Source organism: Balaenoptera acutorostrata, chromosome 5 (assembly GCF_949987535.1).
Source record: "Balaenoptera acutorostrata chromosome 5, mBalAcu1.1, whole genome shotgun sequence".
Lineage (NCBI taxonomy): Eukaryota > Metazoa > Chordata > Mammalia > Artiodactyla > Balaenopteridae > Balaenoptera > Balaenoptera acutorostrata.
Window position 1 is genome coordinate 114,178,185 of NC_080068.1, and position 14,526 is coordinate 114,192,710.

The 14,526-nt window shown below is 38.4% G+C and overlaps 1 protein-coding gene across 3 annotated transcripts in view; it reads right to left on the reverse strand.

Moving 5' to 3' along the window:
- ELOVL6 (ELOVL fatty acid elongase 6) overlaps positions 1 to 14,526 on the reverse strand; it is a 135,437-nt gene that overhangs the window by 54,794 nt on the left and 66,117 nt on the right. For all 3 annotated transcript variants that reach the window (XM_007191039.3, XM_007191040.3, XM_007191038.3), the window contains exon 3: positions 769 to 900. In XM_007191039.3, the coding sequence (XP_007191101.1) occupies positions 769 to 900 (132 nt within the window). The remainder of the gene's footprint in view (positions 1 to 768; positions 901 to 14,526) is intronic.

Here is a 14,526-nt window from a genome sequence, read left to right on the forward strand (position 1 = left end):
AAATTCCGGCACCTGTGTGGACACCAGCTGTGTGCTAATTCGTCTTATGATTGCCAAATCACCAAATATTACAAAACTAGGAATGTTCCTTCAGGCTTCCAGGTGTGGGTCTGGATGTTGGCTGGCAGATGTCCCTGGAGAGACCAGGCCTGGTCCTGACAGCCTCTATGATGAGTTTTATCCAGTGCAAAGTAAGACTTGGCTGCATAAGCATATGGCTGCGAGTCAGTTCAGGCGGTGGGGGTGGGGGATGCTTTGGGGGATGCGGAACAAAAACATTCTCTGGTCTGGTGATACTAACACAGACAGGTGTCCAGCGTCTGGTCACACGCCTGAAAGCCATTTTTGATTAAGTACTAGTCAGTAACAGCATGCCCACCGCATTGGAACCCTACTCTACCATACACTTCCACAGTTTACTGCCGTGGCTTTCCATTTAGCCCTTCATCTATACTTATATGACAAAAATAATGGAGTTGATGCTCTGCTTCTAGTCCTAAGACATAAACTGAATTACTGCATGAACAGTTTGGACAAGAAAGGAGATGGCCTGAGAGCTCTCAAAATTAGAGCCTGAGTACAGTGTGGTAAGTTTGGTTGCAATGAAGGCTTTCCCTCTGGACATGGGTTTATTTTACACCCTTAATAATCAAAAATATGAGATGTATGATAAAATGTTCGATTGTTGCTTCTTTCAGTGGAGTCTGATGAAATGGATGGATTTTATTTGGAAAATGAAAAAACAAACAAACAAACAAAAAAACCTACCTGAAGACTGCAAGGGTCAGAGACCAGAGCACTAATGGCTTCCTCAGTTCAAACTTCGCCCGTTTGTTCATTAGGTGCCGACCACCGAAGATAAAGGCAGCATACAGAGCTGAAAACAGGAAAGATTTCTTCCTATGAACAAACAGAAAACCAAAATCTTATGAAATAAAGATCTTTAAGCAATTATTTTTATTCATTAGAATTTTATATTTATTCATCGTTCATCCACTTTTATACCACTCTCCTCTTGGTAAGCACCAAAAACATATTCTTGGGAATGTGCCCCCTTCACTGAAGAGAGAATGTTTATCCACTTGGCAACATGGCGGCTGTTGAATCCTCTCCTGACAAATTAGGTCATCTGGATTAACCAACCCATATCAGGATAGATAGATTTTCTTTTTGGGCTCTATAACTATAAACATTTCAACAACATAGCACTGAGGTAAAAAAGAAACCTTTTCACTGAGAGAATTATTTTTCAGAGTTTGGTGGACCATTTAGATAGATGAATTTTTAAAAAGGAATTATTTTTATTGGAAATAAAATATTAGGTGACAGAGTTGTGTCCTAGGACAAGAAGGCCTTTTAAAATGGCATCTTCCTAATAGGCTAATGATACTAAAAAATGATTTTGGAGAAATACTTGATGATTTGAAACACTAAAGTCAAGCTACATGACTTAAAGCCCCCCCAAGATGGATTCTTGACATCTTCTCCACGAAGGGAGGCAGGTATTAAATTTCAGTATTATCATTAATAATAGGCCTGTCAGACATCATACAATGCAATAAGAAGAACACAGAACCACCTACAGTACAGTGGCCCAAAACCTTGAGCTTGAATCTCATCAAATATCTGATTTTACTACCTGCTTATAGCAAAGATAGGGGATAAAGCCAAACTTTGGACATTCTGTAGGACAGCTGAATTTATTTCTTCAAAATGTCAGTGGTAAGAAATCAAAATCTGGGACTGTTCTAGATTAAAAGTGACTTGAGAGACATAACAATCAAAGGTAACATGCAGAACTTTTTTGGATCCGTATTTGAACAAACCAATTGTTTAAAAAAAAAAGCTTTAATAAAATCAGAAAGTTATCAGTCATAATCTTAAAAGCTCTTATCAGTTAATATTTATGGGTGAAATTATATGTCTTGGATTTGCTTTAAAATACTCTGGGAAACAAACAGAACTCAAGCAATATTAAGAATGGAGAGACAACACAAGATTAACAAAAAAGATAATGGAACACAGGGGCCCATTAGTCCTTTTCTCTTTTTGTTAGTCAGATTTAGGTGGGACTTTCAGTCAGGAAGGTCTAACTAAATAAAATCTTCATGTCCTGCTGGTTTATTATTGTACCAAGGAGAAGTGAACAATAGTATTGATAATGCCATAAAGAACAAAAAACACAAAGCTTTTGTAGACTTTGATTCAACAGAAAGTAACAGAGGCTGTGTAAATAACTGAAACATCTGAGTATACCTTCTGATAATGATAAAGCAATGTTTCTTTTAAAATGGGTATTCTTCACTCAGATTAAAATGGAAAGGGCTGAAAAATAAGTTACAAGATATAATAATACAAAAAGCAAAATGCATTAACCTGAAGAGCATTACTTGTAAAAGGCTTCATATTTTTTCCCCTAACCACTACCATGTATTGCTGACTCATGAGGGATCTTATTATTTACAGAAGCATCACTCTTCCTCCAGTGAGTGCAAGTGACCTACCTGGTGAACCCCACCAAATAAAGCAGTGATTCCCGAAATCAACTAGTAAATAGTGTCAAATAAATCACTTCCACTGAGTGTTGCAAACTTTTGGAAACACAAGACCTGACACACAGTAAGTGCTTAATAAATACCTGTTGAATGATCACGATCTTGTCATATCAAATTTTCTAATAGGGGCAAATATTTATGCACCTGGGCACATGGGGGCTCAGTGAACACTAACTGAGTAAATGAACAGTTGTGCTTTCCCAGTAATGTCTTAATAACTAAAGAATAAAATATTCAGAAAAAAACATACCATCCATTTTCTTCCTCCAGAAAGAAAGAGACTATTTCTATATTTCAAAGAGAAGTGGAAATGAGACGATTTTATGGAAACTGTAACTATTGAACATTTCAAGAAGAGAGTATTTTTGGCCATAACTATATTTATTGCTTTACTTCTTTGAAGTTTGCAAGTGTATGGCATTACTTTAAATGTCAGAATCACTGCATTTACATGCATATAAGCAAGGACTCACTCAAGAAAAACAAAATTTATGAAGTTAATATAGATAATAGTAATATGAAAAAGTATATATTCTTTTCTAAATTATAAAGGTAATGATAAGTGACAATAATCATGGTATTATGATTTAGGGAGTGATTCCTGTGGGTAGAGATAGTGCTAAAAACCTTTGTTATTTAATCCTCCTAATCATCCTTAATGTAGGTAAAACATTATCTTCATGTTATGGCTTAGGAACCTGGCTTAGAGGTTAAGTCGCCTCAGATCTCCCTGCTCGCCTGTGGTAAACTTTTGGAGGAAAGAAGGGTGTGTCTGCTATGTTATAAGAATTCCTTAAACCCTCCTTCTGACTTGCAAGGCTATTGTGCAACTTTGCGGCACAATGTTTAACTGTGAAAAGATGAAGAGAAATCTCTACAGGTTTGTTTCAACTGTCATATTTCCTGGACGTGGAGCACTTTGATCACAATCTTCTTCACCTCCTGGATAACAAATTCACTATATATACCACTGAAGACTCTTCCTTACAATTATTTATCATTCTTTCTCTTGCTCAGTCAATCTAATTCCAAGTTTGGTTATAGTTAGATTAATTACATTACTTACAGTTATGAACCAAGTTAAATGACTGTCCATATAATCCTATCATTCTAGCCTAAGGGAAAAATAATGTGTCTTGAAGAACCAACAAAAGAATAAAACTCTTCTCTCTGTATTTCTTCCTCAAATTTCTTCAGTTCTAGAATGAGAATTAGCCCTAATGGACTACTAGCTTCCTGGCAAGGACCATTCTTTTTTGCATGTTTTCTAAAGATCTCTTTAAGAATCTTCAATTCCACACAACTAGGACAAACAAGTCAATCAACATAAACATGCAGAATTTGAGAATTGCGAGGGACAAATTTCCTTGTTCTACAGAAGAGGAAATGGGGGGTGGGTGCTGATGACATTGGTTGCTCAGGGTCACGTGGCCACATACTGCATATTGGTCAAAACTACCAAAAATTGTAATGGCCGTGATCAAGCAGGTAGGTAAACATAAATCAATTGTCTAGGCTACATCTGGGTCACAGGCAGTCAATAATAGGAACTGATACTTGTTTAATTATAAATGCTATAATAAAAATAAGTTACTTATTGTATCTTATATAAATCTTTCACTATGGTGAAATTTAAATAATGCTTTGGCAACAGTGGATGGACTTGGAAGGCAGTATGCTAAGTGAAAGAAATCAGATAAGAAAGACTAATACTGTATGATATCACTTATATATGGAATCTCAAAAATACAACAAAGTAATGAATATAACAGAAAAGAAGCAGAATCACAGATATAGAGAACAAACTAGTGGTTACCAGTGGGGAGAGGAAGGGGAGGGGCAATAAAGATGTGAGAGAGCAGGAGGAACAAACTATTGGGTATAAGATAGGCTACAAGGTTGTATTTTACAACACGGGGAATATAGCCAATGTTTTGTAATAACTGTAAATGGAGTGTAACCTTTAAAAATTGTATTAAAAATAAGTAAATGCACAAAAAATAAAACAGGTAAATAATGCTTTGGGTTAATTTAGAACTAAACTTAGGCTTCTTCTAAAAGAGTCATCTAAGGAAGCATTAACTCTTACCTCTTCAATTGAGTAACCAAAATTTATCATTTATAGTTGAATGTTATGCTTTTTCCATTTTACTTAGAAGAAAATTTTTCTTTAGCCAAATGGGCGATTTAAACTATCTTTCCATTCTGGTATCTCTTTGGTAAAGGTTCAGTTATAGTCAAGATGAATAATGACTTGCCGCTGGCCCACTTACTATTTAATGTGGATAGATGACTTCCCTAAAGCTTCAACAGTAATCCAATAATACTTCATATTGTGACAGGCCTCCATAGCTGGGTATAATGGTAACACTACATTGTTTTATTACCAGATAACTAGCAATTTCTAGATGGTATGGACTCTTGTTTAGGAAGTCTTAAATGCACAATCATATAGCACAACCTTTAACTGTAGGTACTTAATAAATACTTTTCAGGAGGTGATTCTGTAGCTATAATTACAAAGTAACCAACCAAATAAGGATCACCCAAATGAAATACTGATACGCTTTGAGCTTGTCATGCTTGTATTTACCCTTTTTTCCCCTTTTACTTCTGTCATCAATGTGAATAATGAAATAATTAGTGAATGTGAATAATAATTAGTCCATAATTAATCAAAACAATGGTTTATCCTTTATCTTTAAAGAGCTGGATTTCTTTACCATGGTACTTCGTTCCAAAACATTCCTAGATACTTTTTCTATTCTGACCTATTCTGAGTAGCTGCTTATGATTTGTATTTATTGTTCTGTCTAACAACACTTCTTAAAGGGTATGTATATATTCAAATGCTTTTTTTTTTTTTTTCTCAACTCCTGGGATTCCACTGAAACCAGTACCTAGTAACTAGAGTCCGTTAATGCTCACATCAAGATCTTTGCCAGGTGACCTGCACTCCTTTGGAAGTCAGACAAGTTTATCTGAGAATGGCAAAACTTTCATGTGGGTAGCATTTCACATAGGATAATTGCTAATGAGCACCTTGGGGAGATGACCTGAGCTCCTTTATGTCAGTGACCTTGTTTTTACGGCTACTGTGTATGTGTGAGACACAAGTAGTTGTGAAAGGGAAAATTAAGCTGTGAGGGAAAAAAGGAAAGAAAAGAAAAGGAGACCTAAAAGCATCTCCTACTTTGGCTGATCTACATGGTACATAGAAAGTTTCCACCTTTCTATGTGTGAAGAGTGTGAAGCTGAGAAAGTATGTTACTCAGTAAGGCCACATCTCTTTTAAGGTTTCTCCTTTAGTTCCGTTGCTGATTCAAGTCAGAAAATAATTCAAGGTTCTGGAAGTAGTTATAGGACACATATGAATTGCAGACTGTAAAAAACCAATGAACAGAAACCTCAATTAAATAGCGTCAGGAGACCAGAAGGGGGAGCTCTCCTGCCCCCGACCACAGCAGAGCCCAACAGGAAGAAGAAACACGCCTCTTCTTTCGTGGCAACAATTCAGCCAATGAAAAGCCAGGGACTCTGTTTACTACTGCCCTCCCCACTTCCCTTTCCCCTCTATAAGAGGCGTCCTCCTTTTCTTCCTCTGTGGTGACTTGCACGTGGCTTGCCATGGTTGTAGACCCCAAATTGCAATTCTCTGCTGATCCCCAATAAACCCATCTTTGCTGGAGAAATACCTGGTCATCTATTTGTGTGAGGTCAACAAGACCCAGAGACTGAAGGAAATACACTGCTTTTTGCCAACAAGATACTCAGTGGATGTGTATGTTGGTTAAAATTTGATAAGGGTATAAAGGAAGGTTTTCTGGTGAGGGAACCCAAAGTTGTGTTCCTGGAGCTCTAGTCAGGGCTGGACTGTGTCACTTTCTTGAGAATTCCACCAAGACTTCATAGAGGCATTTTTCTATATTAAAAATAGTGGAAAATTTTCAGCAGTTTTTATTCATAAGTAAATTATAACTGGGAATTAACTCTGTGCCCAGAAATTCTGACAAAGAATAGTTTTGTGAATAATAGTGGAATATGTCCATAATTAATACAAATGAATGGTGACTTTCTAATTGCAAGACAAGCCATGACTGAAGAAAAGGGTGTTATTCTAATCTGTTATGTTTGACCCAGCAAATGATGTGTGATTTCTGAGCTTCTTTGAGTTGTAAACACCTCTGCTTCTCATCCTGCTTTCCCCTAGATGCTAATTTAAAGATCACAGGTTCTCTTTGTTTAAGGTGAGAAAACCATTCTTTTGTAATTCAGTCTTTCTATTGCCAAAGTAGGTCACAATCAAAGTAGAGTTACGTTAATACAATGGATTTAATGACATGACTACATATCCTTTCTAGGAAAGTACACTCCTCTTAGGACAGACCGGTTGTAGAATGTTGCTTGTACGTTTCCTGTCAACATATCTTTTTTCCCCTTGCCACTTAAAAAAAAATCTTGATAAATTCTGTTTTCTTGTTGACTTTCTTTTTACAATTGGAAATAAGATCTTTGGGGAGAAAATACTTTCAAAATGTGTAAAAACACACACACATATACACACACACAGAGCTCCATAAAAAATGCCATCTCTCTAATACTTAAATTGGCCAGATACCAATTAATTACCTTTGTTTCCCTAGATACTTTCAGTTGTTGATGAAAAATGCTGACATCCATCCATCCATCCATTCAAAATTTAATCTTTTTCATTTGCAGTGTGGTTAGTATGCCATTGAATGGGGAAAAAAAATCCCTATGAAGGAGAAAATTCTGCCTCTACTAATCTGGCTAGAAAGACAGGAAAAAAATATGTGTTGGTGCTTTGATGTGGACCCTTTAGGCTTTGGATGGCTGGACAGCGGCAAGTGATCTTGGCTGGGAAGAAGCAGTGGTGTTAGGCCTGAGCTAAGCCAGGAGTGTATCAGATCAGGCAGATGCTTTGGAGTGGGGAAAGCCAGGTTGGAAGTGTAGGGGAAAGTCACAGTGTGTGGAGTTCTGAAAACTGCAGCAGAGTTAGGACTGCATCTTAGCTCAAGGTTGCAATAGGTTGTAAGGTAGGTGGCCAGTAATTTGTTACCACTAATAATTAAAGTACAGTACTGAAATTCATGGCTTAATTTTCTTTTCTTTCCTCCTGCTTTAAAAAAAAAAAAAGAATAGATTCACTCATGCATATAACATTATGTGACTTGGATGCAAGAAGGGGGAAGAATGACAGATAGTGATTCCACAATGAGAGAGATGGAGAATGCTGCTTTAAGCCGTGGAGAGCACTAAAAGTCTTGGAGATGGGAGAGGGCAGAATAAAAAAAAGATATGCTCACAGAGAAATTTGGCATTAATTACTTCTATTCCAGCGGGCAGATGTGGCTGAAGTTTGACTCTACTACTGTAAGTCAAAACATTCTGGCATATTCCTCACAATTTACACTGTCAGCATCTGTAGCCGCAGGAGTTACTGAAGCGCATGTATGAACTGAAGGATCTTCTTTAATGAATTGCTGCTCTTCCCAGGAATTATCAGATGGGACCTTCTTTAAATTTTTATTTAAGAATGAATATTCTGGGCTTCCCTGGTGGCGCAGTGGTTGGGAATCTGCCTGCCGATGCAGGGGACATGGGTTCGAGCCCTGGTCTGGGAAGATCCCACATGCCGCGGAGCAACTAGGCCCATGAGCCACAACTACTGAGCCTGTGCGTCTGGAGCCTGTGCTCTGCAATAAGAGAGGCCGCGATAGTGAGAGGCCCACGCACCGTGATGAAGAGTGGACACCGTTTGCCGCAACTAGAGAAAGCCCTTGCACAGAAACAAGGACCCAACACAGCCAAAAATAAATAAATTAATTAATTAATTTTAAAAAATCAGCTATACTTCAATTTAAAAAAAAAAAAAAGAATGAATATTCTCCTGTTCCGAGGAAAGTTTAGAAAATGGCTAGGCTAATCATGGCATTATGTCAGTCAAGCTGTGTCCTGAATTGTCACGTAGAGTAAAGGTCAGCTTTAATCCTGAAGTATTGAATCCTAGAGAGGTACAAGAATATTTTTGTTTTGGAAGACATGGTTTAACCTAACGGGTCAGGAAGAATCAATGCCAAAGTTAGAATCAAAGATTTCTGAGGATAGTAAATCAAAGAAAGAAAGAATTCTTTGACAGAGGTTTCTAATCTCCTTAAAAAGAGTAAAGCTGGGCTTCCCTGGTGGCGCAGTGGTTGAGAATCTGCCTGCCAATACAGGGGACACGGGTTCGAGCCCTGGTCTGGGAAGATCCCACATGCCACGGAGCAACTGGGCCCGTGAGCCACAACTGCTGAGCCTGCGCGTCTGGAGCCTGTGCCCCGCAGCGGGAGGGGCCGCGATGGTGGGAGGCCCGCGCACCGCAATGAAGAGTGGCCCCCGCACCACGATGAAGCGTGGCCCCCGCTTGCCGCAACTGGAGAAAGCCCTCGCGCGAAACGAAGACCCAGCACAGCCAAAAATAAATAAATAAATAAATAAAAGTAGCTATTAGTTTAAAAAAAAAAAAAAAAAAAAAAAAAAAAAAAAAGAGTAAAGCTTGCCACAATCTCTGAATAAAAATTTAGCCAAAAATGTATCAGTGGTCTTAATTAGACAAATCTCCTCCCACCACAAAGCAAACTTAAAATGAGCCCTGCATTGACAAAATAATTTCTAGCTTCTGTTTTGTTTGAGAGTATTGCTCTCAATATTCTCATCCCAATTCTTTGGGAATGATTGTCACTTCAAGCTACAATTTTCACGTAACTGTCTTATATAATACATCAGCTACTGATACTAGTCATGGTAAAACATTAACTCTAGCGGCCATAAAAAAGACAAACAAACAAACCAATATGTTCTGAACAGGAGAGGCAACATGCAGAAAGAGAATCCAGAAAGTAGTTTCATCAGCAATTCAGTTTCATTGTGCTAATGCCCTTAAAGAAACGTCCCTTGTTCTAAGGAAGAGAAAGCTTTCATCTGAATTTCCAATGAAGAAATGCTCACTTGTTGATTATTTTTAAATATAATAATAAAGATAATACAGAAAGCATACTATAATTCTGAAATGGCTCCTATTAAATAAGAGCAGTTGAGTGCCACCCCTGTCACCAGATTAAATTTTATCTCTTACAGCCTTAAAATCTACTATGTAATATAAATGAGGTATTAGTGATTTTTTTCCCTGAATATGAAATTTTCTTGGTCCAGAAGTTGTACAACGTATAATTATGGGCTTGTGTCAAGGCTGCAAGCTTAAAAAAAAAATCTTGTCATCCGCTCGAATGACCTGCTGACCATAGAAATATAAAATTAATATAAAATGTTAAAAATATAAAAATAAAACCGAGTCAAATATAAACATCTGCTTTCTGTTTGTCTTTATCCTGCAGAAGCCCGAATGTTCTGTAGATAATAGATTTATCTGAGAGCTGGAGACTAAAACCAGAAGTGAAAAAACACTATAAAAAGCATATGATTATTCACAATGGAATGGAAACAGGATTTCGGGTTTACAAGATGAAATCCAATTCAGACATAAAATGTTCCCAGATTTAAATCAAAATGACAGCTGCACAGATGACTATATAAATAAGCATAAACATACCCAAATCTGAGAGCACTTTCTCTATACTCAAGGGCAAACTGTTTGAACTGAAAGATGATCCATTTCTGTTCTGTTAACTACCTCCTTCTATTTATAAAGAGTTTTAGTTGACATTCATTGCTTCAGACAACTTTAAAGAAGCTGGAAAATACTATCAAGGAAAAAATTACATGTTTTCATGTTAACTATTGGGTGATTAAATATACCATTGCACTAACTTTCTCCTGGATATAAATTTTGAAAGGGTATTGGGGAAGCAATGAGAAAATATGTCCCAAACACTATTTCTAGATTAGGGAGTAAACAGTTCAGCAATGATGAAGATTATTTCATGGCATAACTCATGGACACTTTTTTGTCACCAAATCAAATTTACATAATGAAACCTGAGTAAAAACTAGCAATGACAAGAAGAAGCAATGACATATTAGCAAGGTAGTAAAAATGGCAGATATTTTTTCACCCATGAGCTATCACCTAATTATCCAAGCAAAGACTATCAATTTCATTTTGCTCTTGAAAATAATAATACGGCAAGATTTTGATTAGGGTATTCACACTGCTCCTTCAAAATCTGAACTCTCATTCAGTGACATAAATAAGGCCTACAGGCACTAGCTTTGAGAAGGTTGGTAATGAGGAAAACTTGCCTTACGAATTGGATTGTATTACTTTCCCACTGTTGCAGAAACAAATTCCCACAAATTTCGTGGCTTAAAACAACATGAATGTATTATCTTATAGTTCTGAAGGCCAGAAGTCTGAAATGAGTCTTGTGGGGTTAAAATCAAGGTGTTCCCAGGGCTGCATTCCTTCTGGAGCCTCTGGGGGAAGTCTGTTTCCTTGCTTTTTTGGGCCTGTCCAGATATTCCAGAATAATCTCCTCATCTCAAAGTCCTTACCTTACTCATATCTGCAAAGTCTCTTTTGCTCTGTAAGGTAAAATACAAATTCCAGGGATTAAGACATGGACATCTTGGAGAGACTATTATTCAACCCACCACATGGATTATCCTGAATAATAGGAAGGTCTAAAGCCCTTTTTCTATTGTGACATAGGAATCCCCTACAGATGGCAAACCTTCATCCTTTAATTTTGGTTTGCTAGATCCGAAAGCAGTCTCTTCTCTCCAACTCAAGAAAGCATTTTAGAATTCAAGGGGCTAAGAGTCACACTGTTACGGATTGTCCGGAAGCCACTCATAAATATATAAATTCACAAATGTCAGTACTTGAACTCGTATTAGTAACATACGACTTATCATATACTACCTTACAAGGGACTAGGCACCAAAGCTTAGGATTTCCACTGAAATATATCATATGTTAGAAATTATTAGCATGTATTCAATTTATCCCGACTGTCACAGGTTCTAAAGTGCCATTTTATACTATTTTCAACAACAAAGATTATTTGGCTTGTGACCATCCTCTGTATTTCAATCTTAAAATATATGCTACAGGCTCCATCAAGTACATCTTCCTATTTGCAGCAATCCATGTGTTCTATACTTTATCACTCTTATGCTAAATCCCTAAAAAGGGAGCCTTCATCTCAAGTGGTCTACTGAACAGCAGCATTTGACACAGACGGTAACCCCCTCTTTTCTGTGACAGTTTCTTCACTTGGTTTCTGGGACACTGTATTCTCCTATTCCTTCTCCAACTTCACCATCTGCTCTTTTTTCATTCTCCTTTGCTGGCTTCCTCTTCATCTCCCCAGTCTTTAAAGTTTGCAGGGCTCTCGGGGCTCAATCTGCGGACCTCTTTTCTTTTCATCTACCCCAGTGGTTCTCAGAGGCGGTGATGATTTTGCCCCTCAGAGGATATAAGGCAATGTCTGGAGACATGTGCACAACTGGAGGAGGACTGGCTACTGGCAGCAGGTATGTGGCGGGCCTGCACACTGCACAGGGCAGCTCTTCACAGCGAAGAATTATCCACCCCAAATGTCAACAGCGCCAAGGTTGAGAAACCCTGGACAAGAGAAATATAAAGAAAGAGATGAAGAAAAGAGAAATCGGAAAACGCAAGAGTGTGTGTTGAAATGTGATACAGCTTCGAAAAACATGCTCATTGCTTAGAATGACATCACTTTCGTTTCACATACGCTCAGGCTGAATTGCTTCAAACCAATTCCAAGCACAGAGTAAATAAACGCCTGGTTTCAAATCAGCAGTTCCATTTAAAATTGAAAAGAAGACAAAACGACCAATTTCGAGCAATATTTCCCGTCATTATTCTAGAATTAGGTTCATTTCTGTCTACAATGGAATCATGGTCCAGCTGCCCTGTGAAGCCTGGAGTGATCAATTCTTACAAACCATATACCTGTTGCGATGCTACCCTTGCCAAGAAGATCATCCAGAATTGCGTTTTATAATCTCTCTCCAGGCAACAGAAACGAATAACCTGGAATGAAGAATAGTCACTGCCAATACAACCCCCTTTTGAAGTAGAATTCCAGTTATTTCCATTCACCCCTTGAGTATAAGACTTCCATGGTTGCCAACCCTTTCCTAGCGCTGGATGGGGAAACGTTGTAAAAATACATTAGACTATCAGGACTTACACCTCGAATACTGATCTTACATGTTCTTAGCCAGTCTCTTCTAAATCATCAAAGTATGACAATTGATAACAATAAAGGTTTCTGTGACACAAACTTTTTAAAATTAAGGGGCTTCCCTGGTGGCGCAGTGGTTGAGAGTCTGCCTGCCAATGCAGTGCACACGGGTTCGAGCCCTGGTCTGGGAAGATCCCACATGCCGCGGAGCAACTAGGCCCGTGAGCCACAACTACTGAGCCTGCGCGTCTGGAGCCTGTGCTCCGCAACATGAGAGGCCGCGATAGTGAGAGGCCCGCGCACCGCGATGAAGAGGGGCCCCCGCTTGCCACAGCTAGAGAAAGCCCTCGCACAGAAACGAAGACCCAACACAGCCAAAAATAAATAAATTAAAAACAAACAAGCAAACAAACAAATGTGTGTAAGCCTTTGAAAAGATTTCCAATTTAAAAAAAAAAAATTAAGAACTCTACTTTGTAAATCTCAGAACTATACAAGTAGGTGCTACCATATGCTAAAGGATGCCAATTGTAATGAACAAAATCAGTTGCACTGTTTTCTAAATCTTAGAACAAATTATTTGATTATTTTTATTAGTCACCCTCAGGCCTTTGGTATCCTGCATTTCTGCCATGTTGGGAGACACTGATCCTCTGATGATTGTGTACCAGGCTGAATGAGTTGAACAGGAAGCTGTTCTCTACTATGTGTGTGTCATCAGTTTCTACATGGGGAACCAGAATAAAAGCTGCCAGGGTGGCCAACACTGGTTTAGGAGCTTTTTATCTTTATATCTGTGTTCATCATTTCCCACAGAGACTTTCACTTTGCTTTTTTTTTTTCTTTTCCCCCCTTCAATTACAGGATCGAAGCTAGGAACAATGATAAAAATTCCTCTTGGGGAAAATGTTTAATAGAAAAATCTCAAGGTCTATCAAACAAACATAGAAATGAAGAGTACAACTCCCATTTCTCCAGAAAGTGAAAGGGGAATTTGTTTCATTTCTAAAGTTTCTCTTTACTACTAGGTTGTGTGACAAGAATAATTTCTTCTTCACTTGCATGGCAGGTGAATCCTGAGACATGTCTAAGGTACGGCTGGGATTTATCAAGCATGGGTTCTGAGAAAAGAGATTCTTAAAATAGCAATGCCCAGAGCATCCTTTTCTTCAATCAGACAGTTTCAGAAGGAAGTAAAAGTGCTTAAGGAGAAGGGTGTGTATCTGACTCATGGCTTCTTTGAAAGCCTGAAGGTTAATGTGTCTTCCCATATTCCCAAGGGCATTCCCTTTGGCATTAAGAGGGACTGTGTCCTTGAGATTATTCATGGTGGCATGCACACACTGTGTTAATAGATAGCCATCACTCTGTAAACCTCAGCCTCTGCTTTCACTATTCTCTTTTCGTATTTGTCAAGACCAACTTACTAAGCAACAAGATTTGGGAGAAAGAATATTCTTTACTTAGCTATGTTTACACATAAAGGTCCCGCCTGCCCCACTCCCCATAAAAAAGTAAAAAAAAAAAAAAAAAAAAAAAAAAAAGATTTGTCAAGTGTTTATTCAAGATGTATCTTTCAGGTCTTCCCTGGTGGCGCAGTGGTTGAGAATCTGCCTGTCAATGCAGGGGACACGGGTTCAAGCCCTGGTCTGGGAAGATCCCACATGCCGTGGAGCAACTAGGCCCGTGAGCCACAACTACTGAGCCTGCGTGTCTGGAGCCTGTGCTCCGCAACAAGAGAGGCCGCGACAGTGAGAGGCCCGCACACCGCGATGAAGAGTGGCCCCCGCTTG